We start from the raw sequence: 27,287 nt of genomic DNA on the forward strand, positions 1-27,287 counted from the left end.
GTCTCTACTAAAGATACAAAAAATTAGCTGGGCATGGTGGCGCGTGCCTGTAATCCCAGCTACTCAGGAGGCTGAGGCAGGAGAATTGCCTGAACCCAGGAGGCGGAGGTTGCGGTGAGCCGAGATCGCACCATTGCACTCCAGCCTGGGTAACAAGAGCGAAACTCCGTCTCAAAAAAAAAATAATAATAATTAAAAAAAAAGAAGACACAAGACACACAGAAAAGAGAATTTGGGCCCAGACGTCCTCTGCTACCCAAATTGCAGGAGACCAGCAGTGGCCCTGAAAGCCAAGACGGGAAGCTCTCACTTTTCTTGAGTTGCAAATCTGGGGGCAGGGTGGGTAGGGCGTGGTCTTGGCCAGAGACTGGGGGCAGGGTAGATAGGGTGTGGCAGTGATAGTGTCAAGCAGGTCACCTGCTATTCAGGTAGGGGCTCGGCTACTTCTGGCACCCAAAGTGAGGTAAGGAGCATAATATATCAGTACTTTTTCCAAACTTATCAAGAAAGAATGACAACATTAAGATTTCTATTACTATTACTGATTATCTTTTCTAAGAAAAAAGGAACCAGGTGCAGAAGCAGAAATGAGAGTGGACATGGAACATGAGCACTGAAGCGCAGCGTCACATAGAGACAGTTAAGCCCGCGGATGTCTGCGGGCCTGCCCGACAGCCCTACCGCAAGAGCTTGGAGAAGCGGAGTTTTCTCCTCACTCCTCCGGGGAAGGAGACGTCTCAGCTATTTTGGACGTCTCCTTCCCTAGCTAAACCGCGGGTGCTTTCCCAGCGCTGGCACTGCCACACAGCCGGGGCGCCCTCCAGCAGCCCTTATGCGGGCGTGACAGAGGGCCTAGAGCATCTTGCCTGAGTGTCATTCACTTCACAATGTCACCCCAGGTTCACCTGAGAGGCATTAGTAAAAGAATTAAGATCACATATGAATAAGTAATAATTACGGACGCTTGTATTTCTAGTTACTTTCTTCTTCATTATTTATATGGAAATAGGTGGAGGCTTTTTCCTCCTGCCTCTGTGCTTACGGGATCTCCCCACTACATGCCTGGCCGGTTTGTTCTTTTCAGTGATGGAAAATAGGAATGCTGCTGTAGATAGAGAATTCAGCTGCTTCATGGAGAACTGAAATGCTATTCCTTTTTCATTTTCCTGCACCAGCTGTGCCATTTTGCCATATATTTTTTTCCTATGCATGTGTGGGACACCCACCTCCTTCGCCCTGGCTGTTCCCTGAGGACAGGGAAACACTGTCATTCTCTGGGCCTCCCCCAGTGACCTTTCCTGAACAAACACAGTGAGGACTCCCGGTGAAAGAAATTTAATAGTCACTTAATCCGTAACTCTTACTTTTTGCTTGAAAACTTTATTAAAATAAGGATTAAACCTGAAAAAAAGAGCGATGAGAATGCTAGCCCTTTGCATAAAATCAGCAAGAAAAAGGAAACAGGGAGAGGAAGAGAGGAAAGGAAGGAAGGAAGGAAGGGAGGGAGGGAGGGAAGGAGGGAAGGGGAGATCAGTCCTCTTCACTCCTCCCTGGAGACTTAGAAGGGGAGGGGAAGCCCCCTGCCCTCAGCGCCTGCAGCCTGTAGTGGGGAGAGCTGTGGCCAGGTTCTCTGTCTCAGGGCTCAGTGGCCTAGAGAAGTAAGTTCCCACCAGAGCAGAGGCCCAAGAGCCACAGATACCTAAGCCTAGAGAACAGATTATCCCAAAGGGATATAAACTCCAGAAAGTTGATCAGAGAACTGGCATTTGGGAACAAACAATTATTCTGGAAGCCTAGAGAAGAGGCAGGGCCATGCACACGAGCTTCTAACTGCGCTTGGGTGCCACGATCTGCTGGACGTAGTTGACAACATTGCTGTGGAGCTGGGAGGCGGTGGATGCGAAGGTCTCCTTGGCGAGGGTCTGGGCCACCTCGCTGCCACCCATCATTGCATGGTACAGCGGAAGTGTGTACTTCTGCTTCCCCTGCAAGAAACACACGTGCCTAAGCAGCTTGCCGGTGGGTGTGTCCAGCCCTCCTGCCCCCAGTCCCAGTCTAACAGCAGCCATGGCTAGGTGCTAAAAGGGACGTGGGTATCACAGCTGAATGAGGAGTTTTCCATCACAAGTGCTCTAATTCAGGCATCCTGGGGGCTAAACACCCATGGAGATGGATCTCAGTATGCATCCCAACCCATGCTAACATGGGGATGTCTATGCTCAACAAAACGAATGAGGTGGGTTGACACAATGGGACTCCAGACTTTTGGAAAGGCGTAAGTGGTAAGCCACCAAGTGAACAGCAGGTATCGATGGCTGCAGCACATTAAAGCTTGTGGCTGCAGATGGTCCAACTGCAGTCAAACAAAGGAAAACCCACAGGTCAAACTCACGCAAATGTAAGCCAGCGACATCACAACTTCCTAAAATCTGGAGCCTTGAGGAAGCCGTGAGAGGGCTCAGAATATCCCCAAAGAGGCCCGAAGCCCTGACTCCATGCAGACCAGGGAATCTGAGCATTGCTTCCCATCCAGCCCAGCCCCCTCCCTGCTCCGGAATCTGAGGACATTCAGTTCATCCTGAGAGCCCTGGGCCCTTCCCCACCAGGGCAACTTTCACATGGTGATGGAGGGTCTGGTTGGGCTCCCAGCCGTGCCCAAGTCACAGGGCAGAGGGGACCTATCCTCCCAGCCTTCGCTCCTCTTGCTCATCCCCCGGCCCCGTTCCCTCTTGAGTTTCCCACAAGATGCCGTCACCCTCTTTCCCACCTGTGGGCTGGCTCTGAGCAGCTTTTTTCCCTGGGGTCTCACCAGCTAAACTGCAAAAAGCTCTGCAAGCCTGCAGGACTCCTTTTGTCCCTAGGGCAATGCCTCCAAAGCCACACTAGTAAAGAGGCTGAGGCGTAGGGTCCTCAGGTCACTGCCCCTCCCTCAGTGCCTCCGATGAGTCCTCCATGAGCGCTGCCCACGTGACTCCTGCGCGTGTGGCTGAGTGGGTCCCGGGGTGCTCACGGGAACAGCTAGGCAGGGGTCTCCCACCTGGTCCTGCAGGAACTCCTTCACTTTCCAGAAATCTTCCTGGTGGTCGTTCTTAAGGACAATTTGGCCCCATCGTAGCCGCAGCTCTGCATTCCGGGCATTTGAGATATTTGGGTATGTCTCTCCAAGTTTTTTCACATTCCCTGGAGAAGAGAAAGAAATGGTTTGTGGCTGGGCACGGTGGCTCATGCCTGTAACCCCAGCACTTCAGGAGGCTGAGGGGGGTGGATCACTTGAGGTTAGGAGTGTGAGACCAGCCTGGCCAACATGGCGAAACCCCGTCTCTACTAAAAATACCAAAAAAAAAAAATTCACGGGGTGTAGTGGTGCATGCCTGTAATCCCAGCTACTTGGAGGCTGAGGCGCTAGAATCAAGAATCACTTGAACTCAGAAGCGGGAGGTCGCAGTGAGCCAACAGCACCACTGCACTCCAGCCTGGTCCACAGGGCGAGATTAAAGCAGACACATTTCCCCAAAATATCCCGTTCCACTTTTCCTCCCACCACTCACCTGCTAAAAGTCATCTTGGCTCTAACTCTTTCACCCCCTGGTGAATATTATTTTGACTGAGCAGCCACAAAGCATGTGGTTGAGAGCTTTGGATGACTGGGTTCTCCGTGACCTGTTTGTACCTCAAGTTCATTCTCTGTTACCTGGCCATTAACATCACAGCGCCTGCTTCCCAGAGGCGTTGTGAGAATTAAATGACTTAATAGATACGAAGGGCTTCCAAGAGTCGCCTGCAGAAGCTTCAGACTTGAGGAATGCCAGGCTTTACTACTTGGTCCCTGTGGTACTTGTAAGTAGAACCTATAACCTCCAGATGGCACATTCTTTGTGGAGTTCCACCCTCCCTACTGTATATGGCAGTCCCCTAGGGGCAAACATCATTACGTTTTGCCTTTTTTTTGAGACGGAATCTCACTCTGTCACCCAGGCTGGAGTGCAGCAGAGGGATCTTGGCTCACTGCAACCTCCGCCTCCCAGATTCAAGCAATTCTCCTGCCCTAGCCTCCCGAGTAGCAGGGACTACAGATGTGCACCACCACACCAGGCTAATTTTTGTATTTTCAGTAGAGATGGGGTTTCATCATGTTGGCCAGGCTGGTCTTGAACTCCTGACCTCCTGATCTGCCCGCCTCGGCCTCCCAAAGTGCTGGGATTACAGGCATGAGCCGCTGTGCCCAGCCAGGAGACTACTTTTTATAAATCTCCCTCTAGCCCCTGACATAAAGCTCTGCACACAGAGTCTTGGCTCACCATATTTTCTTACCAGGAGGGAGAGGGGATTTCTGGAGGATCTTATCCAGGAAGTAGACCAGCTGGTAGGTCTTCCAGGGAGAGATGGCCACGGCTTCAATAGCCTTCACGTCCAGCTCCTCCGCTGCCCACAGCTGGGCTAGCTCTTCAGCAGGTTTCATGAGTGAGTCCCCAGGAGAGAGATCAGGGAGGTAAGGGGGCCAGCCAGGGGTACTGAGCCATCGATCAAACTCAAAACCTGTTTGGTAGAAGGAGAGAAGATACTATCAGAATTCTTTGGCCAGGTTACGGTCAGCTGGTTCAGGCAACTCCCAGAGGCCTCAAGTTTCTCCCCTCTCCATCCCAAACTCTTTTCCCAGCATTTAACATTACTTTCCCATATAATCACTTGCTCCCACAGGGTCCTAGTTATCCTAGAGATTATGCTGTTTCTATAGTGTAAGTGCTTTTTGGGGGGAAAAAGTGCTTTTTGCTCCAAATTAGCACTGTGTTGTCAGAGCCAAGTTGACGGATGCTATATTCAAGTGCACATTCTCTTTTTCTTTTCCTGAGAAAGAGTCTTGCTCTGTCACCAGGCATCAGGTTAGAGTGCAGTGGCAGGATCTCAGCTCACTGCAGCCTCCACCTCCTGGGTTCAAGCAATTCTCCTGCCTCAGCCTCCTGAGTAGCTGGGACTATAGGCACATGACACCATGCCCAGCTAACTTTTGTATTTTTAGTAGAGATGGGGTTTCACCATGTTGGCCAGGATGATCTCAATCTCTTGACCCTGTGATCAGCCCACCTCAGCTTCCCAGTGCTGGGATTACAGTTTTTTTTTTTTTTTTTTGAGACGGAGTTTCGCTCTTGTTACCCAGGCTGGAGTGCAATGGCGCAATCTCGGTTGACCGCAACCTCCGCCTCGTGGGTTCAGGCAATTCTCCTGCCTCAGCCTCCTGAGTAGCTGGGATTACAGGCATGCGCCACCATGCCCAGCTAATTTTTTGTATTTTCAGTAGAGACGGGGTTTCACCATGTTGACCAGGATGGTCTCGATCTCTTGGCCTCATGATCCACCCGCCTCGGCCTCCCAAAGTGCTGGGATTACAGGCTTGAGCCACCGCGCCCGGCGACAGGACATCTTTTGTCCTTTCTTTGGAAGCGGTACCTCCCAGGCAGAAATCAGGACAGCCACCGGGGTTGCCTTCACTCAGAAGGCCGAAGGAGGGACTGCTGCCACCCCTCCTGCCATGTGAGTTTTGGCCTGGGGCAGTGGTGCGGCAGCAGCAGCTCTCCGGGCGAGTTCAGGGTCTATGTGTGTCCGGGTGGGAGGAAAACCAGAGGAGAGAGTAAGGAAACAGACTGGGAGAAAATGAGGCAGAGAGGAGCCAAAAGAAGTCATTTTTGTGAAATAAATCCCAGGATTCTGGGTTTGCTCCCCAGTGTGCCCCTACCTGGCCGACTCTACTGTTTTCCCATCTACCACCATCTTTCTGAGTGTAAATTAGATATTCTTAGCCGGACGTAGTGGCTCACACCTGTAATCCAAGCACTTGGGAGGCCAAGGCGGGCGGATCACCGGAAGTCAGGAGTTCAAGACCAGCCTGACCAACATGGTGAAACCCCGTCTTAAAAAAAAAAAAAAAAAAATAGATATTCTCCACTATTTTAAAGAAGCCTGTGGGCCAGTTTCTCTGCTTACCTGGAATGGTATCCACTCTCTTTTTCTTAAGCTCAGGGAAATATTCCAAGTAGAAGTCCAGAAAATCATCGGCTAAGATGCTTTGGAATTTGAATTCATGGACATAGGCCTGTGAGGAGGGAAGACTCTTCAGACCCTCTCTGGCCCTGTGGGGAGTGGAGTCCCTCTGTGTCCTGGGTCCTCCTCCAACCCCTTACCTCTTTCGCCCCCTGCCTCTACCCTTGCTCTGGCCCAGTGGCTTATCCGCTCTTCTTCCTTCTCCCCTCATGTGACTGTACCTTGAGAAAATTGTCAAACTGATCCTGATCACCCACCAAGTGGGCCAGGTATGAGACAAAGCAGAAACCTTTCTCGTAGGGAGTCTCATTATAGGTGTCGTCCGGGTCAACGCCTGGCAGAGGAGAAAGCAGACAGATTTGAGCTTTTGTAGCCTGTCACCCTTAACATTCTTCTCCAGCTCAAGTCAAAGACTAGCAATGGAAGAGATCAGAATTCAGCTTCCCCAGCAACAAGGCCAAGAAGGTGTCCAGATCCTGGCCCCTCTCAAGGCCAAGATCTCTCTCTCCAGAGCTTGGCTTCTCTCAAGGTGCTTCCAAGAAGATCTCAGAAGGGCACTCACTGTGGATCTAATACGAGGACAAAGAAACCAGCTTTCCGGAGGAACGGCCACATTTCCTTAGTCCCAGGATACGCTTTGTGTGGGTAGTTTCCATCAACTTTTCCCACTGAGCACTAGGCTATGTGTCACTTCCAGCCCTACTGGTCACCACCTAAACACTCAAACCTCCCCTCCCAGATCAATTGTGGGTTTTTTTGTTTGTTTGTTTGAGACAAGAGTCTCGCTCTGTCACCCAGGCTGGAATGCAGTGGCATGATCTCGGCTCACTGCAACCTCTGCCTCTTGGGTTCAAGCGATTCTCCTGCTTTAGCCTCTCCAGTAGCTGGGATTACAGGTGCATGCCACCACACCCAGCTAATTTGGTTAGTTTTAGTAGAGACAGGTTTCACCATGTTAGTGGCTAGGCTGGTCTCAAACCATGATCCGCCCACCGCAGCCTCCCAAAGTGCTGGGATTACAGGTGTGAGCCACCGCACGCAGCCACTGTGTTGTCTTTACAACTGTTCCGGGCTAAAACTAATTACCAGTCTCCAAGAAATCCATCTGCACACTTAACAGCATCAAGGAACATGAGCTTCAATTGCATAAAAAGGTTTCAGATTCGTCACACATGGAATGAAGGAAAATGTTAGGAAGTAAAAAGCTCTGAACTTGGAGAGAGGGCCTGGATCTCAGCTGTAGTCATGCCCTGGTTAGATACATGACCTGGGCAAGACATTTAATTTGTCTGGCACTCAGACCTGTCCTCTGCAAAATAAGGGTAATGCTTTTTGTTTTGTTTTGTTTTTCTTGTTTTTTTTTTTGTTTTTGAGACGGAGTTTTGCTCTTGTTACCCAGGCTGGAGTGCAATGGCGCGATCTCGGCTCACCGCAACCTCCGCCTCCTGGGTTCAGGCAATTTTCCTGCCTCAGCCTCCTGAGTAGCTGGGATTACAGGCACGCGCCACCATGCCCAGCTAGTTTTTTGTATTTTTAGTAGAGACGGGGTTTCACCATGCTGACCAGGATGGTCTCGATCTCTCGACCTCGGATCCACCCGCCTCGGCCTCCCAAAGTGCTGGGATTACAGGCTTGAGCCACCGCGCCCGGCCGGTAATGCTTTTACTCTACAAAACCCACAGGTCTGCCCTGATGACGATGAAGGATTGGTTTCAAAGGCCTGGTAAAATGATATGGACTTATACAAACACAAAGCAATGGTAAAGTCATTACGAACCGCACAGAACTGGACAGAACTCCTATCTGGCTGCAACGGCTTGGGTTCAGTCAGCCTAGTGACCAGAGAATTGGCTAGAAAGAGCTCTGGAGCACTCCTCCCTCTGAAGAAGGTATTCTAAGTGTGCACTGATCAACATGAAGCTCAAATTAACTTGGGGCTCCAAGCTCAACTGAGGGGAGTGGGTGTCAGACAGAGGAGCCTCCTGGACCTGGTTCAATCTTCACACGGAGCTTGTTGAGTGGGTTGTCCTCTCCAGTGATGTCCATGTGCTGACGCAGCAAAGCCCGCCCCGTTGCAGCCTCCAAGCAGGTGTATGCAGCGCCTGGTACAAAATCAAACATAAGCCCCAGGAAAGTCTGTCACCACATCCAAGTGTATTTTCCTGTGCTGCCTCCTTGTGGCCTCAAGAAGAACAGCGATAGATACCTGAAGGTTAATAATATTACCCTCCTGGGGACCCGGGGCAAAAGGGACAGTTACAGAAAGCCTGACTTAGTCCCTAGCTCCCTGTTGCTCTGGGTTACAAAGGACTTGGTTATTTCAGGCTGTTGGCCTCTCTCCTAAGTGAGGACTGGGGGAATCACACCTAATAGTTACCTTTGCTTATCAAAGTACTATATTTTTATTTTATTATTTTATTTTTTGAGAGAGTCTCACTCTATCACCCAGGCTGGAGTGCAATGGCACGATCTCAGCTCACTGCAACCCCTGCCTCCTCCTAGGTTCAAGAGATTCTCCTGCCTCAGCCTCCCAAGTAAGTACCTGGGATTACAGGTGTGAACCACCACGCCTGGCTAATTTTTGTATTTTCAGTAGAGAGCGGGTTTCACCATGTTGGCCAGGCTGGTCTGAAACTCCTGACCTCAGGTAATCTGCCCGCCTCAGCTTCCACCTGTATCCCAGAGTACTGGGATTACAGGTGTGAGCCAACACGCTCAGCCATATTTTTAGATAATGATTTAATATTCTTCTTTGTTTTTTTTGAGACAGAGTCTTGCTCTGTTGCCTAGGCTGGAGTGCAGTGGTATGATCTCAGCTCACTGCAACCTCTGCCTCCCTCCCCAACTCAAGCAATTCTCCTATCTCAGCTTCCTGAGTAGCTGGGACTACAGGTGCACACCACGATGCCTGGCTAATTTTTTTTTTTTTTTTTTTGAGACGGAGTTTCGCTCTTGTTACCCAGCCTGGAGTGCAATGGCACGATCTCGGCTCACCGCAACCTCCGCCTCCTGGGTTCAGGCAATACTCCTGCCTCAGCCTCCTGAGTAGCTGGGATTATAGGCACGCGCCACCATGCCCAGCTAATTTTTTGCATTTTTAGTAGAGATGGGGTTTCACCATGTTGACCAGGATGGTCTCGATCTCTTGACCTCGTGATCCACCCACCTCGGCTTCCCAAAGTGCTGGGATTACAGGCTTGAGCCACCGCGCCCGGCCTAATTTTTGTATTTTAAGTAGAGATGGGGTTTTACCATATGGTCAGGCTGGTCTCAAACTCCTGACCTCAGGTGATCCACCTGCGTCAGCCTCCCAAAATGCTAGGATTACAGGAGTGGGCCACTGCCCCCAGCAATAATTTGATCTTCTATGAAAGTCACAATTATTTTCATGACTGTTTCTGTCAAATAAAAAAAAATTATCACCCCCAAATTTTTAAGGATCTCTAAGTCTTCCTCTGCATTAAAAACAAGGACTGAGAGAAGAGTGAAGGGGAGGGGGACAGGGTTTTTAGACCAGCCAACTCTGCCCCTTCCTAGATGTTCTGACTCTGAGCAAGTGACTCAGCCTCTCTCAGCCTCAGTTTCTTCAACTGTACAATAGGAAAAAATATTTGCTTGGAGGCCGGGCGCAGTGGCTCACGCCTGTAATCCCAGCATTTTGGGAGGCCGAGGCGGGTGGATCACGAGGTCAAGAGATCGAGACCATCCTGGCCAACATGGTGAAAACCTGTCTCTACTAAAAATACAAAAATTAGCTGGGTGTGGTGGCATGTGCCTGTAGTCCCAGCTACTTGGTAGGCTGAGACAGGGGAAATTGCTTGAACCCGGAAGGTAGAGATTGCAGTGAGCCAAGATAGCACCACTACACTCCAGCCTGGCGACAGAGCGAGACTCCTAAAAAAATAAAAACAATAAAAATAAAAAATAAAAAAAAATTGAGGCCGGGTGCGGTGGCTCAAGCCTGTAATCCCAGCACTTTGGGAGGCCGAGGCAGGTGGATCACGACGTCAAGAGATTGAGACCATCCTGGTCAACATGGTGAAACCCTGTCTCTACTAAAAATACAAAAAATTAGCTGGGCATGGTAGTGCATGCCTGTAATCCCAGCTACTCAGGAGGCTGAGGCAGGAGAATTGCCTGAACCCAGGAGGCGGAGGTTGCGGTGAGCCGAGATCGTGCCATTGCACTCCAGCCTGGGTAACAAGAGCGAAACTCCGTCTCAAAAAAAAAAAAAAATTAAAAAAATTAAAAAATTAAAAATTAAAAAAATTGTTTGCAGGATTCCTAATGGCTGATTAAAATGTTCACAAATAGCTCTTGCTATATATATTCTGAATGAAAGTATAGATTTGTACAAACTTTCTGGAAAGCAGTGGACAATATGTACTAAAAAGACTAAGTAATTTTAACTGTTCAGGGCCAGGTGCAGAGCCTCTCACCTATTGTCTCAGCACTTTGGGAGTTTAGGCAGGCAGGTCACTTAAGGCCAGGAGTTCGAGACCAGACCGGCCAACATAGCAAAATCCTTTCTCTACTAAAAATACAAACATTAGCCAGGTGTGATGGTGCACGCCTGTAATCCCAGCTACAAGGGGTGGGATGCAGGGGAGCTGAGGCAGGAGAATTGCTTGAGCTGAGATTGCAACACAGCATTCCAGCCTGGGCAACAGAATGAGACTCTGTCTCAAAAAAAAAAAAAGTTCTGATCCAGAAATCATGTTTCTAAGAATTTAACCTTACTGAAATAATCTGATATAAATAGACATCTATATGTAAAGAAGTTTGCCAATATATTTTAATGGGAAATTGTATACAACCAGTAAATTATGAAACATCCATATACGCAGCTACAGAAGAAAATCTAATGACCTGGGGAAACGTTTTAAAAACATCGGTTATGGTTTGACCATTCATACACACAGGAAAATGTTGGAAAGAATACAGTACTGCCTCGTCTCTTCACTCCCACTTGTGTTCTGAAATCCCGTAAGGAGATCACACTGGCCCCACAGGTTAAGAATGGGAGGCGGAGTCCCTAGGAGAGAGGTGGGCACTTTACCAAAGAGGATGGTGGAGATCCTCCTCTGGGCGTACATGGTGAAACCTTCATTGAGCCAGAATTCACCCCAGTTGGCATTGGTGACCAGGTTCCCAAACCAACTGTGGGAGATCTCGTGGATGATGACATCTGCCAAGGAGCGGTCCCCAGCTAGCAGGCAGGGGGTGACGAAGGTCAGACAAGGGTTCTCCATTCCTCCAAATGGAAAGGACGGTGGCATGAAGAGCAAGTCATACCTGCCAAGGAGCGGGGAGGTCACCGAGAGGCCCGGGCTTCCCGGACCAGACCCTACCTCACTTCCCTGACCAATGGCTTTCCAGCCTATTTCCAAGCCCTAAGAGATGCAGTCACTAAACAGGCAGAGGACAATCTCAGGCCCAGTGTGGAAAATACAGCCCAGGCTCCTCCGCGCTTCTCCCACGTGGCTGCCCTGCCTTCCTGGGACTTCCCTCGTCCAGGTGGTGTCTGCTGTCCCAGAGCTCACTTGCCAGGCACTTGTTTCCCTCTCTCCTTCCAAGCAGGTGTGGAGGTGGTAAGTATACTCTCAGCTCCGTCACAAGGAGTTCCCTGGCGGCCAACCTGGCGTCATAAAGACCAACATGGAGCCTTTTATCTAAGGAGCCTAAGTCTGAAGATGTCAAAGTTAAAAATGGAGTGTGGGGAAACTTCCAGCAATGGGAAAACACAGGTTAACAACGGCCCTTGAAGGTGCTGCCTCATCTCAAACTTGGCAACTGCAGGGCACATTTTGATCACCTCAAGAACCTCTTTTCGTCTGGGCACGGTTGCTCACACCTATAATTCCAGCACTTTGGGAGGCAGAGGTGGGTGATCACCTGAGGTCAGGAGTTCAAGACCAGCCTGGCCAACATGGTGAAGCCCCGTCTCTACTTAAAAAAAAAAAATTAGTCCGGGCACAGTGGCTCACACTTGTAATCCCAGCACTTTGGGAGGCCAAGGCAGGCGGATCACATCAGGAGATCGAGACCATCCTGGCTAACATGATGAAACCCCGTCTCTATTAAAAATACAAAAAAATTGGCTGGGCTCGGTGGCTCATGCCTGTAATCCCAGCATTTTGGGAGGCTGAGGTAGGCAGATCTCTTAAGGTCAGGAGTTCGAGACCAGTCTGGCCAACATGTTGAAACCCTGTCTCTACTAAAAATACAAAAAAATTAGCTGGGTGTGGTGGTGGATAGCTGTAATTTCAGCTACTCGGGAGCCTGAGGCAGAAGAATCTCTTGAACCCGGGAGGCGGAGGTTGCATTGAGCCAAAATCGCACCATTGCACCCCAACCTGGGCAAAAGAGCAAAATTCAGTGTCAAACCCCTCCCCCCACCAAAAAAAAAAAAAAAAAGTAGCCAGGCTTGGTGGCTCACACCTGTAGTCCCAGCTACTGGGGAGGCTAAGGCAGGAGAATCGCTTAAACCCCGTAGGCACAGGTTTCAGTGAGCTGAGATCGTGCCACTACACTCCAGCTTGGGCAACAGAGTAAGACTCTTTCAAAAAAAAAAAAAAAAAAAAAAAAAAATTAGCTGGGTGTAGTGGCAGGCGTCTGTAATCCAACATACTCTGGAGGCTCAGGTAGGAGAATCACTTGAACTTGGGAGGTGGAGATCGTGCCACTACACTCCAGCCTGGGCGACAGAGCAAGACTCCTGTCTCAAGAAAATGAAAGGGCCCCGTCTCCTAGGTCCTCTGTTCAGCAACAGTGAGAAGCCTGGCTCACGCCCTCCTCTCCTTCACTTCTGGGATCAGGGAAACTTTGCTCTGGGAGGCAGAAGGAGGAGACTCCACAGCAGGAGGTAGAATGGGAACCAGGGACTCAGCTTAACTGGAGACATTAGAGTCAATGCAATACCACACCTTCCCCAAACATAAGGTCCAAAAAGCTTCTCTCCTGTTGCCAAAAATTCTTCTATCACCCCGTCGTACTCCTTCTTGGCATCATCAATTAGGCAGGGCTCGGCCCATACCCGGCTCCTAGAGACAGGAGAGCAAAGAAAGCGTAATGGTGATTAGAGACCACTGCAGAGACCTGATCCGAAAGCATCTGGAGAAAACCGGCCTCCGCCAAGTGAACGTGACAATGCAGTCAACCACGGTGACAGGCGGTGCAAGAACAGATCACCCACACAGATCCAAGAGACCTCTCACTACCCCTGAGAAATAAGAACCCAGGACAGCCTCGCAGAGGTGGAAGCTGCCTCTTTTAGACAACAGGATCTAAACCCACAGTGCTACCTGGTTATAGCTTCTCTACTGAATGCGATCTTGCAAAAGTTATTTAACTTCTCTGAGCCTCAGTCTCCTCATCTGTAAAATGAGTGAAGATTAAATAAGACAGCATTACAAAAGCCCTTCTAACAGTGGTTTATACAGTAAATTAGTTTCCTTCTCCCTACTTATAGAAGAGATGAAGAAAGGGTTCTAATAATAGAATCTGGAATTGAAAAGAACCTTAAGAGAAAAACTTTTTTTTTTTTTTTTTTATAAAGACAGGATCTTGCTCTGTTGCCCAGGCTGGAGTACAGTGGCATGATCCAACCTCTGCCACCCGGGGCTCAAGTGACCCTTCGACCTCAGCTCCCTCACCCCAGTAGCTAGGACTACAGGTGCATGCCGTCATGCCTGGCTAATTTTTTTTTATTTTTTGTAGAGGCAGGGTTTCGCCATGTTGCCCTGGCTGGTCTCAAACTCTTGGGCTCAAGTGATCCACCTGCCTCAGGCTCTCAAAGCGTTGGGATTACAGGTGTGAGCCACTGCGTCCAGCCTAAATCAATTAATGTTAAGAGAAATTTGTTAATTGCCTTAGTACAATAATGGGATTGTGGTTATAAGGGAGAATGCCTTTATTCTTCAGAGAGGCACACACATATACTTGCTTTTAAATGGTCTAGCAAAAACAGAAACAAATCCACTCATAAACAGAACTAATATGACAAAGTGGATAGTTCTATAGGTGACCAACGCATCATCCTTTCAATTTTCTAGATATTTGAAATTTTCGTAATAAAAAGTTAGGGAAACAAAGGTGACTTGGAAGAAACAAAAACAAAAACAAGACCCAGTCTAATGGAAAGATGCAGTGGACTCAGGGCTCCTGCAGCTAAAGGCTCTGCTTGGCCAAGAGCCCCTGGCTGGGCCATAGAGCTGCTTTCCCACACAGACATATGAATGAGACTGGCCAGGCCTGGCGGCTCCTGTCTGTAATCCCCAAAATTCGGGAGGCTGAGGGGGACAGATGACCTGAAGATGGGAGATTGAGACCATCCTGGCCAACATGGTGAAACCCCGTTCTTAGTTTAAAAAAAAAAAAAATTAGCAGGGCATGGTGGTACACGCCTGTAATCCCAGGTACTCGAGAGGCTGAGGCAGGAGAATCACTTGAACCCGCGAGGCAGAGGTTGCAGTGAGCCAAGATCACGCCACTGCACTCCAGCCTGATGACAGAGCGAGACTCTGTCTCAAAAAACAAACAAACAAAAACTAGAACTGGACCTTCAGAGCCATAGGAGCATTTTAAGCCAAGTGACATGATCAGACTTAGTTTTTTTTTTTTTTTTTTTTTTTTTTGAGACGGAGTTTCGCTCTTGTTGCCCAGGCTGGAGTGCAATGGCGCGATCTCGGCTCACCGCAACCTCCGCCCCCTGGGTTCAGGCAATTCTCCTGCCTCAGCCTCCTGAGTAGCTGGGATTACAGGCACACACCACCATGCCCAGCTAATTTTCTGTATTTTTAGTAGAGACGGGGTTTCACCATGTTGACCAGGATGGTCTCGATCTCTTGACCTCGTGATCCACCTGCCTCGGCCTCCCAAAGTGCTGGGATTACAGGCTTGAGCCACCGCGCCCGGCCAGACTTAGTTTTAAGAGATCATTCTGACTGCAGGACACAGAAAATATGTTAAACTACAAGAATGGGTGACCTTCTCCAAGAAAAGCACGCAGGATAAAAGAACGGGTCAAGGACAGAAGCTTGGGGTAACACCGACACACAAGGAGCTGGGCAGGGAAGTCCAGGAAGGAGACCAGAAAGGATTAACCAGGAGGCCCTATGACCGGCATGGTGGTGCCACAGAAGCCAGAGGGCCAACAGGGAAGAAGAAAAATAGCAGAACCCTGAAGATGAGGTCTAAAAAGCATCCCATGTGTCATCTGTGCTGAGGCGAATGGCCTCTGTTACTACAGAGTTTCAAAGGCATGACAGGGGTGGGACCTGGATTCCAACAGGTTGTAGCAATAAATGACTGTGGGGTGGGGGAGTTTTCAAGAAGTGCAGCCAGTGAGTATACATGCCACTCAAGCTACCTGGATACAGAGGAAACGATAGTGTTTTTTGCCAGAAGAGAATATACGCTCAAGGGTTTTTTGAGTTTGTTTTGTTTTTGAGGTGGAGTCTCACTTTGTCGGCAAGGCAGGAGTGTAGTAGTTCAGTCTTGGTTCACTGCAACCTCCACCTCCCAAGTTCAAGTGATTCTTGTGTTTCGGCCTCCCAAGTAGCTGGAATTACAGGCATGCGCCACCAGGGCCTGGATGACTTTTGCATTTTTAGTGCAGTTGGGGTTTTACCACTTTGGCTAGACTGGTCTCAAACTCCTGACCTCAGGTGATCCACCCACCTCGACCTCCCAAAGTGCTGGGATTACAGGCGTGAGCCACCGCACCCAGCCTTGAGTTTGTTTTTTGCTTTGCTATAGATCTAAGAGAAACTGGCACTTGTCTAGAGGGGGAGGCTGGAGATTTGAAAAAAGAGGTAAATGATGAGGCGGAGTCCCAGAGGGCATGTGGAAGGAAGAGATTTGGCTTTCAACAGAAGGAAGGACCTTCGTCAGAGTCTGGAAGGGTAAAAGCAGATGAAATGACTTTTTAAATGGAGGACAAGAAACTGACATAATCATATCTGATGAATTTAATATTCTCAGTAAAGCAGGAGACAAGACCATCTGCTTAAGTGAGGGGACGGGATTTGGATAGAAACTTGAAGAGAAGAGTAGAGCCTTAGAATTGCTTAAAGGAAGTGAGATGGAAAGATAAATAAAAGGACTGTTGAACAACCTCGAAAGCACGTTGGCTGCTGAAGACTGTACATCTGTTACACTTTTCTTGAAAACCCCACAAATGTCTATTTCGACTTTTCTTTAATTCCAAGTTTTCAGGAAGAAAGAGAAGGGTATGTATAGCGGTATGACTGTTTCAGGAAGAAATAAGAAGGGTATGTACAGTGGTATGACTGTTTCAGGAAGAAATGAGAAGGTATATATAGCGATATTACAGTGCAGTCTCATTATTTTCTACGTCTCCCAAATACCCACTCAAAGAAGTAGAGAAAAGGAATTGTATAACAAGGGACTGGGACATTATAGCAGCGGGACAGTGGGCAAGGGGGTCTGGGGTGTTGGTGAGAGGTAATCAGCCACATACTTGGGCAGGGAGAGAAGCCCGGCCAGGAGGGACCTGACCGCCCAGGAGAAATGAATGGCTTTCCAGAAGGGAGGCTGCCATATGTTCAAGGGGGAGACACGGTGGGATCTAGTGGGAGGGAGGCCATCAGAGAGCTGGAAGGTTAGCGAGTCAGAATGAACGAGGATACGGTGCTTAAAAGTTCAGATATGGTACAGTTCATGACAATGACTATGTCTAGTCCCTAGACTCCAGAGCATGGCTGTGAATGTGGGTGGCTGACAGAGTGGAGAAGGCTCCTTGAGTAGAGGTCAAGAAACCCTGAAGGTTGGTGCAGTGGCTTATTCCTGTAATCCCAACAATTTGGGAAGCTGAGGGGGAAGGTTCTTGTGAGTCCAGGAGTTCAAGATCAGCCTGGGCAACAAAGCAAGACCTTGTTTCTGCAAAAAATAAACAAAATTAGCTGGGCATGGGGGTATGCACCTGTGGTCCCAGCTCCTCTGGAAACTGAAGTGGGAGAACTGCTTGAACCCAGTAGCTTGAGGTTGCAATGAGCTGTTGTTTTGACACTTGCACTCCAGCCAGACAAGAAAGGAAAGGGAAAGGGAAGAAAGAAAAGAAAACAAAGAGAGGGAGGGAAGGAGGGAAGGAAGGAAAGGAAAGGAGGGGAGGGGAGGGGAGGGGAGGGGAGGGGAGGGACGAGGAGGGGAGGGGGGAGGGAGGGAGGGAGGAAGAAAGGAAGGAAGAAAGGAAGGAAGGAAGGGGAAGAAAGAACCCTGTAGCCACCCTTAACCCTAGGTATTAGACAGAAGGGAAAAGTCACCAAAGATGATGCGACAAGACACCAGACAGAAAAAGACCATGGGACAGCAGTCAGTGTCTTCAAGGAATTACTTTGTGAACTGTTCTACCACCACCTTGGATTTCAAAATTACCACAGTCCTTCAGCCCAGTGGACTTCCGCTTACTACAAAGTAGAAGGGTTAAAACAGGCTAGCCTGGGTCATCCAAGATACCTCCGCCAGGACACACATTTCCGTCAAAATAAATGAGAATGCGGCTGGGCGCGGTGGCTTATACCTGTAATCCCAGTACTTTGGGAGGCTGAGACAGGTGGATCACCTGAGGTCAGGAGTTCGAGACCAACATGACCAACATGGTAAAACCCCTTCTCTACTAAAAAATACAAAACACTAGCCTGGCATTGTGGTGGGTGCCTGTAATCTCGGCTATTCGGGAGGCCAAGGCAGGAGAATCGCTTGAACCTGAGAGGCAGAGGTTGCAGTGAGCTGAGATCATGCCATTGCAATCCAGCCTGGGCAACAAGAGCAAAACTCAGTCTCAAAAAATAAAAATAAATATAAAAATAAAAATCAATAAATGAGGACACTCTCAGTCAAGCCGCAATCTCATCATCAGGAGTATAGTGCAAAGGGCACTAGGTTTGCAATGGAAATACCTGTATTTTAATCGCAGCTTTGCCAACTAATGGTCCTGCAAAAACAAGCAAACCAAGGCCATTCAGCACAGCCTCGGTTTGCTTATTTTTAAAATGTAGAAAGTATCATCCTCACTGAGTCTGTGTAAGGATTAGACAAGATTATACATCAAAGGGCCTACTGGGATATAGTCATAACTCCCCTTGGCCCAGGATTTTCTTCCTGCAGTAACAGGGACTGGGATAGGTGGCAAACCTTGTCAAAAGACCCTCCCATTTAATAAACCCCCACAACACCCTAAGATGTGATCCAGAAGACAACGACTATCCATCTAATCAGGGAAGGAGTAAGTCTTTACCACCAGCTAAGTGGATTCTGTCACCTGGTTCGATATACAATGATGTCATTTTATTACAGGAGTACAGAAAAACTCTACCATTCAATATCTTTAGAATCTATTTTTCTCTCATTTCCCATTAACTGTTACAAATAGAACCTTAGTAAGGATATTCTTGAAAACGACATTCCTTTACTTATCTATCTGCTTGTCTATTACAAAGATGACATCCTTTGGTTATTCCCTACCCTCCCTATTAGAAAGACAGCCCTTCGTGAGAGGAGGGCACTTTGTCTTTCCAGATTGGTATGTTTTGAGTGTGTGCAGTGGGAGGTGATGCCAACGGAATCCCATCTATTATTCCATCTGACAACCAGAAACCAAGACTCATGATCCCAGCAAGCGCCACTGAGCCAAGTTATGAAGTCTGAGGCTTGTAACTCATCTTGTCAGGGACACCAATGCCTCCAGAGCTGGGAGCAGGGCCAGAGATAAAGAACAGCAACAGCGCCAGGAAAAGGTCACGGTTTCACTGTCCAGCCTTTGATGCTCCCACGTCGGGGCCAAGCTAGGGTGGCAGAAAATATGAGAGCCAGGAAAAACTTGTGCTCCTGGTCAAACCCCTTTTCTCAGATAACCTTACAAAATCCCTTTTTATCTTGACAAGATCCTGACAAGATCCATCTGACTTCATGGAGGCAATGCTGTCACCACAGGCTTAGACTCATGCATCTGCTGTGGACGCTTCCCTCTTAGAAGGAAATAATGACACCAAAGTTATATATTTCCAGGAATTAAGTGCTAGAGAAAATGGGGAGATTTGGTACAAAGATAGGAAAGTAAATATAGTTGCTAGAAGGGCATTTAGAACTTAAATATATTAATAAAGATCCATTTCCCAGGTTGGGTACAGTGACTCACACTTGTAATCCCAGCACTTTGGGAGGCTGAGGCGGGTGAATCACCTCAGGTCAAGAGTTCGAGAGCAGCCTGGCCATCATGGTGAAACCCCATCTCTACTAAAAGTACCAAAATTAGCTGAGTGTGTGGTGCATGCCTGTAATCCCAGTTACTCAAGAGGCTGAGGCAGGAGAATCGCTTGAACCCAGGAGGTGGAGCTTGCAGTGAGCTGAGATCACGCCACTGCACTCCAGTCCAGCCTGGGCAACACGGCGAGACTCCATGTCAAAAAAAAAAAAACAAAAAAACAAAAAACTCCAGCCTACATTCCAACATCCATGGACAACATCCTTGTCCCAGGCAAGGCAGCCCAGGGCAGTGCTACTGCTAGAAGGGCTGATGACGTCATTCCAGGAAGCAGGATTACAACTGGAGACAGGGAGTGAGAAAGGCAGGGAGAAAACAGCACTTCCTCCAGCTGTGTTCACGCTGCATGCTTCTCAGCTGCAGAAAGGCTCTGGACTCCGAGAGAGGATCCAAGACTGCCCAAGAACCACCCCAGTGGGTCCACTGGTCAGAGTCCTCCTCGCCTCTGAGGTCAATCCAACCTTGCCTGTCGGGTCTTTGTCTCCTACCTGGGTCCAACTTCAGCCGAAACCAGATCTCCGATGGCCAAAGCTATCAGATAGGAGGGGATGGGCTGACACATCTGGAAGAAGAACTTATTTGGACCTCTCTTCTCCCAGGTGCTAGCACTCATCACAGCTGTGAAGCCATCTGGGACCTGACAACAGAGAAAGCTTAGGAGATTTTACCTGGAGGGAATCTCCTTTTGATTAGTTTGAGTAATAGCATGACCAGCCACATGTGTGTGATGATAATGCCCAGAGTCTATCTTGGAGAACACAAGGTTTCAAGAAACTAAATCTGTGCTTAACTGATGGAATTTCGAGGAGGGCTACATACAATTTCAGCAGGTGCAAGAATTTAAAAATAAGCCATTTTTCAGAAATACCACTGAAGGGATATAATTATTTACCACTGAAATGTGACCTGATTGATAGAGCTGAAATTATTTCTTATGCCCAGGGGTGGGTGCACCTAATCTTAGTCTCCTTACCTCAATAAGAGCTGAATATTTGTATTTAACGGCAGGAGTGTCGAAGCAAGGGAAGAAGGCCCGGTTTAGGACAGCCTGGCCCTGGGTGTACACAAAGGGCTTCTTCTTTCCTGCTGTCTGCTCAGGAGTCAACCAGCAAACCTAAGCAAAAAGAAGAACATTTCAGAACTGACATCTCCCACACGAGCTCAGTCTGGCCAGAGAAGGGAGCTGGCTGGAATGAGAGAATTTTAGGTAATTCTTAAATCCTTTCTGCCAGACAGTCTGGTTTGGACCAGAAAGCTCTCCTCTTGCGTATTTAGTTCATCCTGGAATCTAAGCCAAGGTATAACATCCACTTCATGGGGCAGAGCCACCAGAAAGGGTCCATTCCTCTGCATCCCCTGGGTCATCTTAGGGACCCGGGACCTGGCCTCTGACCCTGTCATGTGTCCCCCACCTATGCTCTTCTCACTGTAGTGGTTTCTCATCAAACAAAAATCTGCTGAAGCAGCTGTATTTGGACTTGTGATAAGACACAGAAAAGCAGAACTCAACTGGGAGTCAGTGATTAATTAAGTATTTTCTTTTTTTTTTTTTTTTTTTTTTTTGTTTTTTTGAGACAGAGCATCATTCTGTCACCCAGGCTGGAGTATAATGGTGCAATCTCAGCTCACTAAAACCTCCACTTCCCAGGTTCAAGCGGTTCTCATACCTCAGCCTCCCAAGTAGCTGGGACCACAGGTGTATATCACCAAGCCCAGCTAATTTTTGTATTGTAGAAAGAGGGTTTCGTCATGTTGGCCAGGCTGGTCTCCAACTCCTGGCCTCAAGCAATCTGCTCACCTCAGCCTCCCAAAGTGCTGAGACTGCAGGCATAAGCCATCACATCTAGTCTAATATGTGTTTTCCATTTTCTTTTGAGACAGAGTTTCGCTCGTCGCCCAGGGTGGAGTGCAATGATGTGATCTCGGCTCACTGCAAACTCTGCCTCTCGGGTTCAAGTGAGTCTCCTGCCTCAGTCACCCAGGTAGCTGGGATTACAGGCATGCACCACCACAGCCAGCTAATTTTTTATTTTTAGTAGATACAGGGTTTCACCATGTTGGTCAGGCTGGTCTTGAACTCCTGACCTCAGGTGATCTGCCCGCTTCAGCCTCCCAAAGTGCTGGGATTACAGGTGTGAGCCACCGCACCCAGCCTAGTATGTTTTCTATTCCTAAAATTTACCTTTCCAGAAGAAATTTATTTTATATGATAGGTACTGGTTACATTATTCATAATCTGTTTTCTGTTAGCTCTTAAACAAAGGGGCAAATCTGGGCTGAGCACAGTGGCTCATGCCTATAATCCCAGCACTTTGGGAGGCCAAGGCAGGTGGATCACTTGAGGTCAGGGGTTCATGACCAGCCTGGCCAACATGGTGAAACCCCATCTCTACTAAAAATACAAAAATTAGCCAGGCATGGTGGCACATGCCTGTAATCCCAGCTACATGGGAGGCTGAGGCAGGAGAATTGCTTGAACCCGGGGTAAGCTGAGATCACACCACTGCACTCCAGCCTGGGCAACAGAGCAAGACTCTGTGTCAAAAAAAAAAAAGTGGGGACAAATCTGAATGATTACAACAAAACCCAGTTTTTGCCTATAGCAAACAGGCATTCATTTACCACACAGATATAACGGGGAAGGGGGACAGGGTGGAACATGTCAGTAACAAATACCATTTAGAATTTAGAAATGGATTCGATTACTCCAGGATGATTCACAGGGGAAGAAAACTTTCTGGCTGGACCTTCAAAGACAAGCAGGATTGAGATGGCTGGAAAGGAAAGGAGGAGACATTCCCAAGGAGATGAATGGCAACATGAGCAGAGGCATAAACAGATGCAGGCTCCAGATGCAGAGCAGGGAGGCAGGCCTGGGCAAGTTTAATGAAGGGCTCTGAACACAGGTCTCTGCCTGAGACCTATTTTAAGGGGCATAAGGAAGCTGCATTGGGATGCTGAAATTTTCTTTGAGATTTTGGGTGTGAAAAGTTTAATTAGTCTCCTTATAACAGGTACAGCACAGTATAGAAAGGGTTGAGAGAATAACTTCACAGTGGAGAAAGCTGACAAACGCTGCTTCAGCCAGAGGACCAAGGTCAACGCTGATAGTGATAAATCATGTGAATACTATGCGCCCTCTATACCTGATGAAAATGGTACTTTGGCCAGGCGCCGTGGCTCACACCTGTAATCCCAGCACGTTGGGAGGCCGAAGAAGGCAGATCACCTGAGGTTAGGAATTCAAGACCAGCGTGGCTAACATGGTGAAACCCCATCTCTACTAAAAATACAAATATCAGCCAGGCGTGGTGGTGTGTGCCTGTACTCCAGATACTTTGGAGGCTGAGGCAGAAGAATTGCTTGAATCCAGGAGGCAGAGGTTGTAGTGAGGCGAGATCGCGCCACTGTACTCCAGTCTGGGCAACAGAGCGAGACCCCATCTCAGATAAATAAATAAATAAAGTCTATTAAAAAAAAAAAATTAGGCCAGGCATGTTGGCTCATGCTTGTAGTCCCAGCAATTGGGATGCCAAAGCCGGCGGATCACTTGAACCCAGGCATTCAAGACCAACCTGGGCAACACAGTGAAACCCCATCTCTACAAAAAAACAAAAAACCAAAAATAAGCCAGATGTGGAGGTGGCAGGTCTGTGGTCCCAGCTACTCAGGAGGCTAAGGTGGGAGGATCACTTGAGCCCGCTGAGGTCAAGGCTGCAGTAAGCTGAGATGGTACCACCATGCAATCAATGATGATTGATCAGTTGACTGATTATTGAACCCCATTAATCAGTGATGTTTTTACTGAACAGCTGGGAAATGAGATTTTTTTTTTTTTTTTTAGACATAGAGTTTTGCTCTTCACCCAGGCTGGAATGCAATGACATGATTTCGACTTACTGCAACCTCCGCCTTCCAAGTTCAAGCGATTCTCCTGCCTCAGCCTCCTGAGTAGCTGGGGTTACAGGCATGAGCCACCACATCCAGCTAATTTTTGTATTTTTAGTGGAGATGGGGTTCCACCATGTTGGCCAGGCTGGTCTCAAACTCCTGATCTCAGGTGATCTGCCAGCCCAGTGCTGAGATTACAGATGTGAGCCACCACGCCCAGCCTGGAAATGAGAGTTTTTAAAAGAACAACGTAGGGAGTTTTTTGAACCTGTCTCAAAAAAAAAAAAAAAAAAAAAAAAGAACGAAAGAAAATAAATACAAGAGTTAGCAATAAGAGCTAACACAGCTTACCATGTACCATGCACCGTATTAGCCACTTATGGAAAGACAACTCATTTAACATACGTCAAGCTCAGGCTGGAGTAATCAGGCTATGAAAAAATTGTCTTGGGCCCCCAAAATCACTAAGGAAAACTCAAGCTAGGAACTGCTTGGGGCAAACCTGCCTCCCATTTTATTCAAAGTCACTCCTCTGCTCACAGAGATAGATGCAGATCTGATGTGCCTCCTTGGAAAGGCTAATCAGATACTCAAAAGAACGTAACTGTGCCTCACCTGTCTGTGACCTGGAAGCTCCCTCCCCATATCTAGTCTCCCTGCCTTTGCTTCGAGTTGTCCCGCCTCTCCAGACAGAACCAAGGTACTTCTTACACATACTGATTGATGTATCTTGTCTCCCCAAATGTATAAAACCAAGCTGTGCCCTGAACACCTTGGGCACATGTCAGCAGGACTTCTTGAGGCTGTGTCATGGGCGCGTCCTCAACCTGGGCAAAATAAACTTTCTTTTTTTTTTTTTTTTTTGAGACGGAGTTTCGCTCTTGTTACCCAGGCTGGAGTGCAATGGCGCAATCTCGGCTCACCGCAACCTCCTCCTCCTGGGCTCAGGCAATTCTCCTGCCTCAGCTTCCTGAGTAGCTGGGATTACAGGCACGTGCCACCATGCCCAGCTAATTTTTTGCACTTTTAGTAGAGACGGGGTTTCACCATGTTGACCAGGATGGTCTCGATCTCTCGACCTCGTGATCCACCCGCCTCGGCCTCCCAAAGTGCTGGGATTACAGGCTTGAGCCACCGCGCCCGGCCAAAATAAACTTTCTAAACTAACTGATACGTGTCTCTGATTTTCTGGATTCACACAGCTCACTACAGCTTGACTTCCAGGCTCTAGGGATTCTCCCACCTCAGACTCCAGAGTAGCTGGGACCACAGGTGTGCCACTACCACACCCAGTTAACTTTTGTATTTTTAGTGGACACAGGGTTTTCATCATGTTACCCAGGCTGGTCTCCAACTCCTGGGCTCAACTGAGCCCTCTGCCTGGGCCTCCCAAAGTGCTGGGATTACAGACGTGTAATTGTTATTTTAAATGACGTGAAGAAAATGGAGCCCAGCGCAGTGGCTCATGTGTGTAATCCCAGCATCCCCGTCTCTGCTAAAAATACAAAATAATTAGCTGGGGCCGGGCACAGTGGCTCACGCCTATAATCCCAGAACTTTGGGGGGCCGAGGCAGGTGGATCACATGAGGTCGGGAGTTGGAGGCCAGCCTGACCAACATGGAGAAACCCTGTCTCTACTAGAAACAGAAAATTAGCCGGGCATGGTGGCGTGTGCCTGTAATCCCAGCTACTCAGGAGGCTGAGGCAGGAGAATTGCTTGAACCCAGGATGCAGAGGTTGCAGTGAGCCGAGATCGCGCCATTGCACTCCAGCCTGGGTAACAAGAGCAAAACTCCATCTCAAAAAAAATAATAATAATAATAAATAAAAATAAAAGAAAATTAGCTGGGCACAGCGGCACACACCTGCAATCTCAGCAAAGGAGGCTAAAGCAGGAGAATTGCTTGAATTTGGGAGGCAGAGGTTGTAGTGAGCCGAGTTTGTGCCACTGCACTCTAGCCTGGGCAAGAGAGTGAAACTGTCTCAAAGAAAAAAAAAAAGAAAGAAAAGAAAAAAAAAAAAAAGAAAACGGAATGAAAGAGCCCAGCAGTACATACTCTTTATAAAGAGTCTGAAGTTATGAAGAGGGTGCTACCTACAGGGAGAACTCTCACCAGCGCGGTGGCAAGGACAGGAAGGAATAAATACAATTGTCATCAGTAAAGACATTCACAGTGCAAAGGATAGTTCTCTGTAAGCACAGGCCTCTGCCATCACGCCTGAAATGAGAGCTATTCAGTTTTGATATTTAAGGTGCCACTGTTAGTGGACAAATTCAGGGAGGGCTTGATTTTTTTTCTAGTCATTATGTTTAATTTCTAATTCCTGCCAAAAATCGGGGAACAGAATATAACAGAGCAACCAAACACATTTCCAGATGTTGCTTCTCTATGACGCACTGGAATTTTCCTTTGTCTTAGAGGTTAGTCTGCATCCCATGCTTTGGACTTGAATTTTCTAAACAAGTTCTATCACAGGGTTGGTTTATTTATTTATTTAGATGGGAGGCCGAGGTGGGTGGATTACTTGAGGCCAGGAGTTCGAGACAAGCCTGTCCAACATGGTAAAACTCGCTCTCTATTAAACAATACAAGAATTAGCAGGGTGTGGTGGTGCACGCCTGTAGTCCCAGCTACTAGGGAGGCTGAGGCATGAGAATGGCTTGAACCCGGGAGGCAGAGGTTGCAGTGAGCCAAGATCTTGCCACTGCACTCCAACCTGGACAAGAGCGATACTCTGCCTCAAATAAAAGAAAAATTAAACTGTAAGCAAGCAGTTTACTGTGAAACTTGCAACCCACTCTGCCTGAGAGATAACTGGCAGCCACAGCCTAAGGACTCTCCAGGAACGATTTTCTGACTCTTTGAGACCTAAGCCACGTAACTCCATCCTCTTATTTCCAATATTTGCCCTCTGCCCCGAAAAAAAGAGTTAACCAACAGTGAGGAGGCCAAATTATTATAACGCCTATAGCACCCTGATTCCAGTTCTCACTTTCACTCAAATTCTTTCGTTAATCAAATCCAGGACTTCACAGGAGGAAACAAAAAGATATGAGCTTTAACCTCGTAACTAGAAGGCCACACAAAACAAGGAGCTAGATCAGCATCCGGCTACTTCCAGAGCCAGCATAAGGCAGAGATAAAGTGGCTGATAATCAGGGACCTCGGCCCAAAGTCCGAGGCAGGACTAAATGAAGTGCATGAACAGTAGTCGGTCATCCAGAAAGCCACGGAAGGTCTTAGAAACGGCGGGGCGCGAGGAGCGGGAATGAGGCACAATCTAGACAAGCCGCCAAGGCCTGGGAGGAGACGCAGAAAGGATGGAAAGGGCGAAGGGTGCGCCGCCCAGTGGCTGCAGCAAACCCAGAAGAAAGAAACCGGGCAGCCCGGGAGGAAAAGAGGCAGCAGCGGGAGGAGGCCGAGAGGCGGCGCGCGGGGAGTTCGGCCCCTCCGGGGACGCGCGGGAAGGGTCCTCCCGGTCCGTCCTCCCGGGTGGGTGCGGGTGCGGGTGCAGGGCGGCTCGGGGCAGCTAGGGCGGGCAGGCAGCGGCCAGCGCGGTCCGGGCGCACTTACCCCGGGTCCCTCCCCGACGCGGTAGGTGAGCAGCACCTGGAGGCGCTCGGCGGCGCGGCAGGGCTGCGGAAAGGACACGCACAGGGCCTGGCCGTAGTGCGAGAAGGGCCGCGTGTAGAAGCTCACGGGCTCCGCGGGCGGCTCCTCGGAGCCGGGCCGCTCCCGCCGCAGCGCCGCCGCCGTCACCTCCAAGCACGGATGCGAGTCCAGCCGCAGCTCGGCGGCGCCCTCGGACTCCAGGCAGCGCAGGTCCAGGACCGCGGTGCCGCTTAGCCCCCGGCTCCCCGCGCCGGGCCCCGGCGGCCCGAACTCAGCCCGCAGGTCCAAGTGCAAGTGCAGCAGCTCGAAGGCCCGGAAGTTAGAGGCCGAGGCCACGTCCACCGCCTCCGCCGAGTGCAGCTGCCGCCGGGCCGCGCCGCCGCCGGATAAAGGCCCGGCGCTCGCCATGGTCCGTCCGCAGCGCGGTTGTTCACTCGCCGGGCAGCGAACCCGCGGGAAG

At 48.9% G+C, this 27,287-nt stretch overlaps 1 protein-coding gene across 2 annotated transcripts; it reads right to left on the reverse strand.

Annotated features, from left to right (window-relative positions):
* Positions 1-1,469: 1,469 nt before the first annotated feature.
* On the reverse strand, positions 1,470-27,287 carry RNPEP (arginyl aminopeptidase). Of its 2 annotated transcripts, XM_039465683.2 has the most exons (11): positions 26,789-27,287; positions 20,295-20,435; positions 19,810-19,958; positions 12,963-13,079; positions 11,096-11,331; positions 8,025-8,138; positions 6,258-6,370; positions 5,980-6,088; positions 4,312-4,536; positions 3,038-3,180; positions 1,470-1,985 (listed from the first exon to the last, which is right to left on the reverse strand). In XM_039465683.2, exons 1-11 carry the CDS (start codon positions 27,233-27,235, stop codon positions 1,827-1,829), a joined length of 1,953 nt encoding a protein of 650 aa, XP_039321617.1. In that variant the 5' UTR covers positions 27,236-27,287; the 3' UTR covers positions 1,470-1,826. The 2 variants fall into 2 exon arrangements, with proteins under 2 accessions (XP_039321617.1, XP_074241142.1); XM_074385041.1 differs by lacking the exon at positions 12,963-13,079 and having other exon boundaries at positions 26,789-27,286.

Source organism: Saimiri boliviensis, chromosome 14 (genome assembly GCF_048565385.1).
Source record: "Saimiri boliviensis isolate mSaiBol1 chromosome 14, mSaiBol1.pri, whole genome shotgun sequence".
Taxonomy (NCBI): Eukaryota; Metazoa; Chordata; class Mammalia; order Primates; family Cebidae; genus Saimiri; species Saimiri boliviensis.

Coding starts and splice junctions, on each gene's coding strand:
- RNPEP (XM_039465683.2), bottom strand. CDS start 27,235: ATGGCGAGCGCCGGGCCTTTATCCGGCGGCGGCGCGGCCCGGCGGCAG. Junction 3,181..4,311: donor GAAATCCCCTCTCCCTCCTG/GTAAGAAAATAT, acceptor TCTCTTCTCCAG/GGAATGTGAAAAAACTTGGA. Junction 1,986..3,037: donor AGGAGTTCCTGCAGGACCAG/GTGGGAGACCCC, acceptor TGTTTCTTGCAG/GGGAAGCAGAAGTACACACT.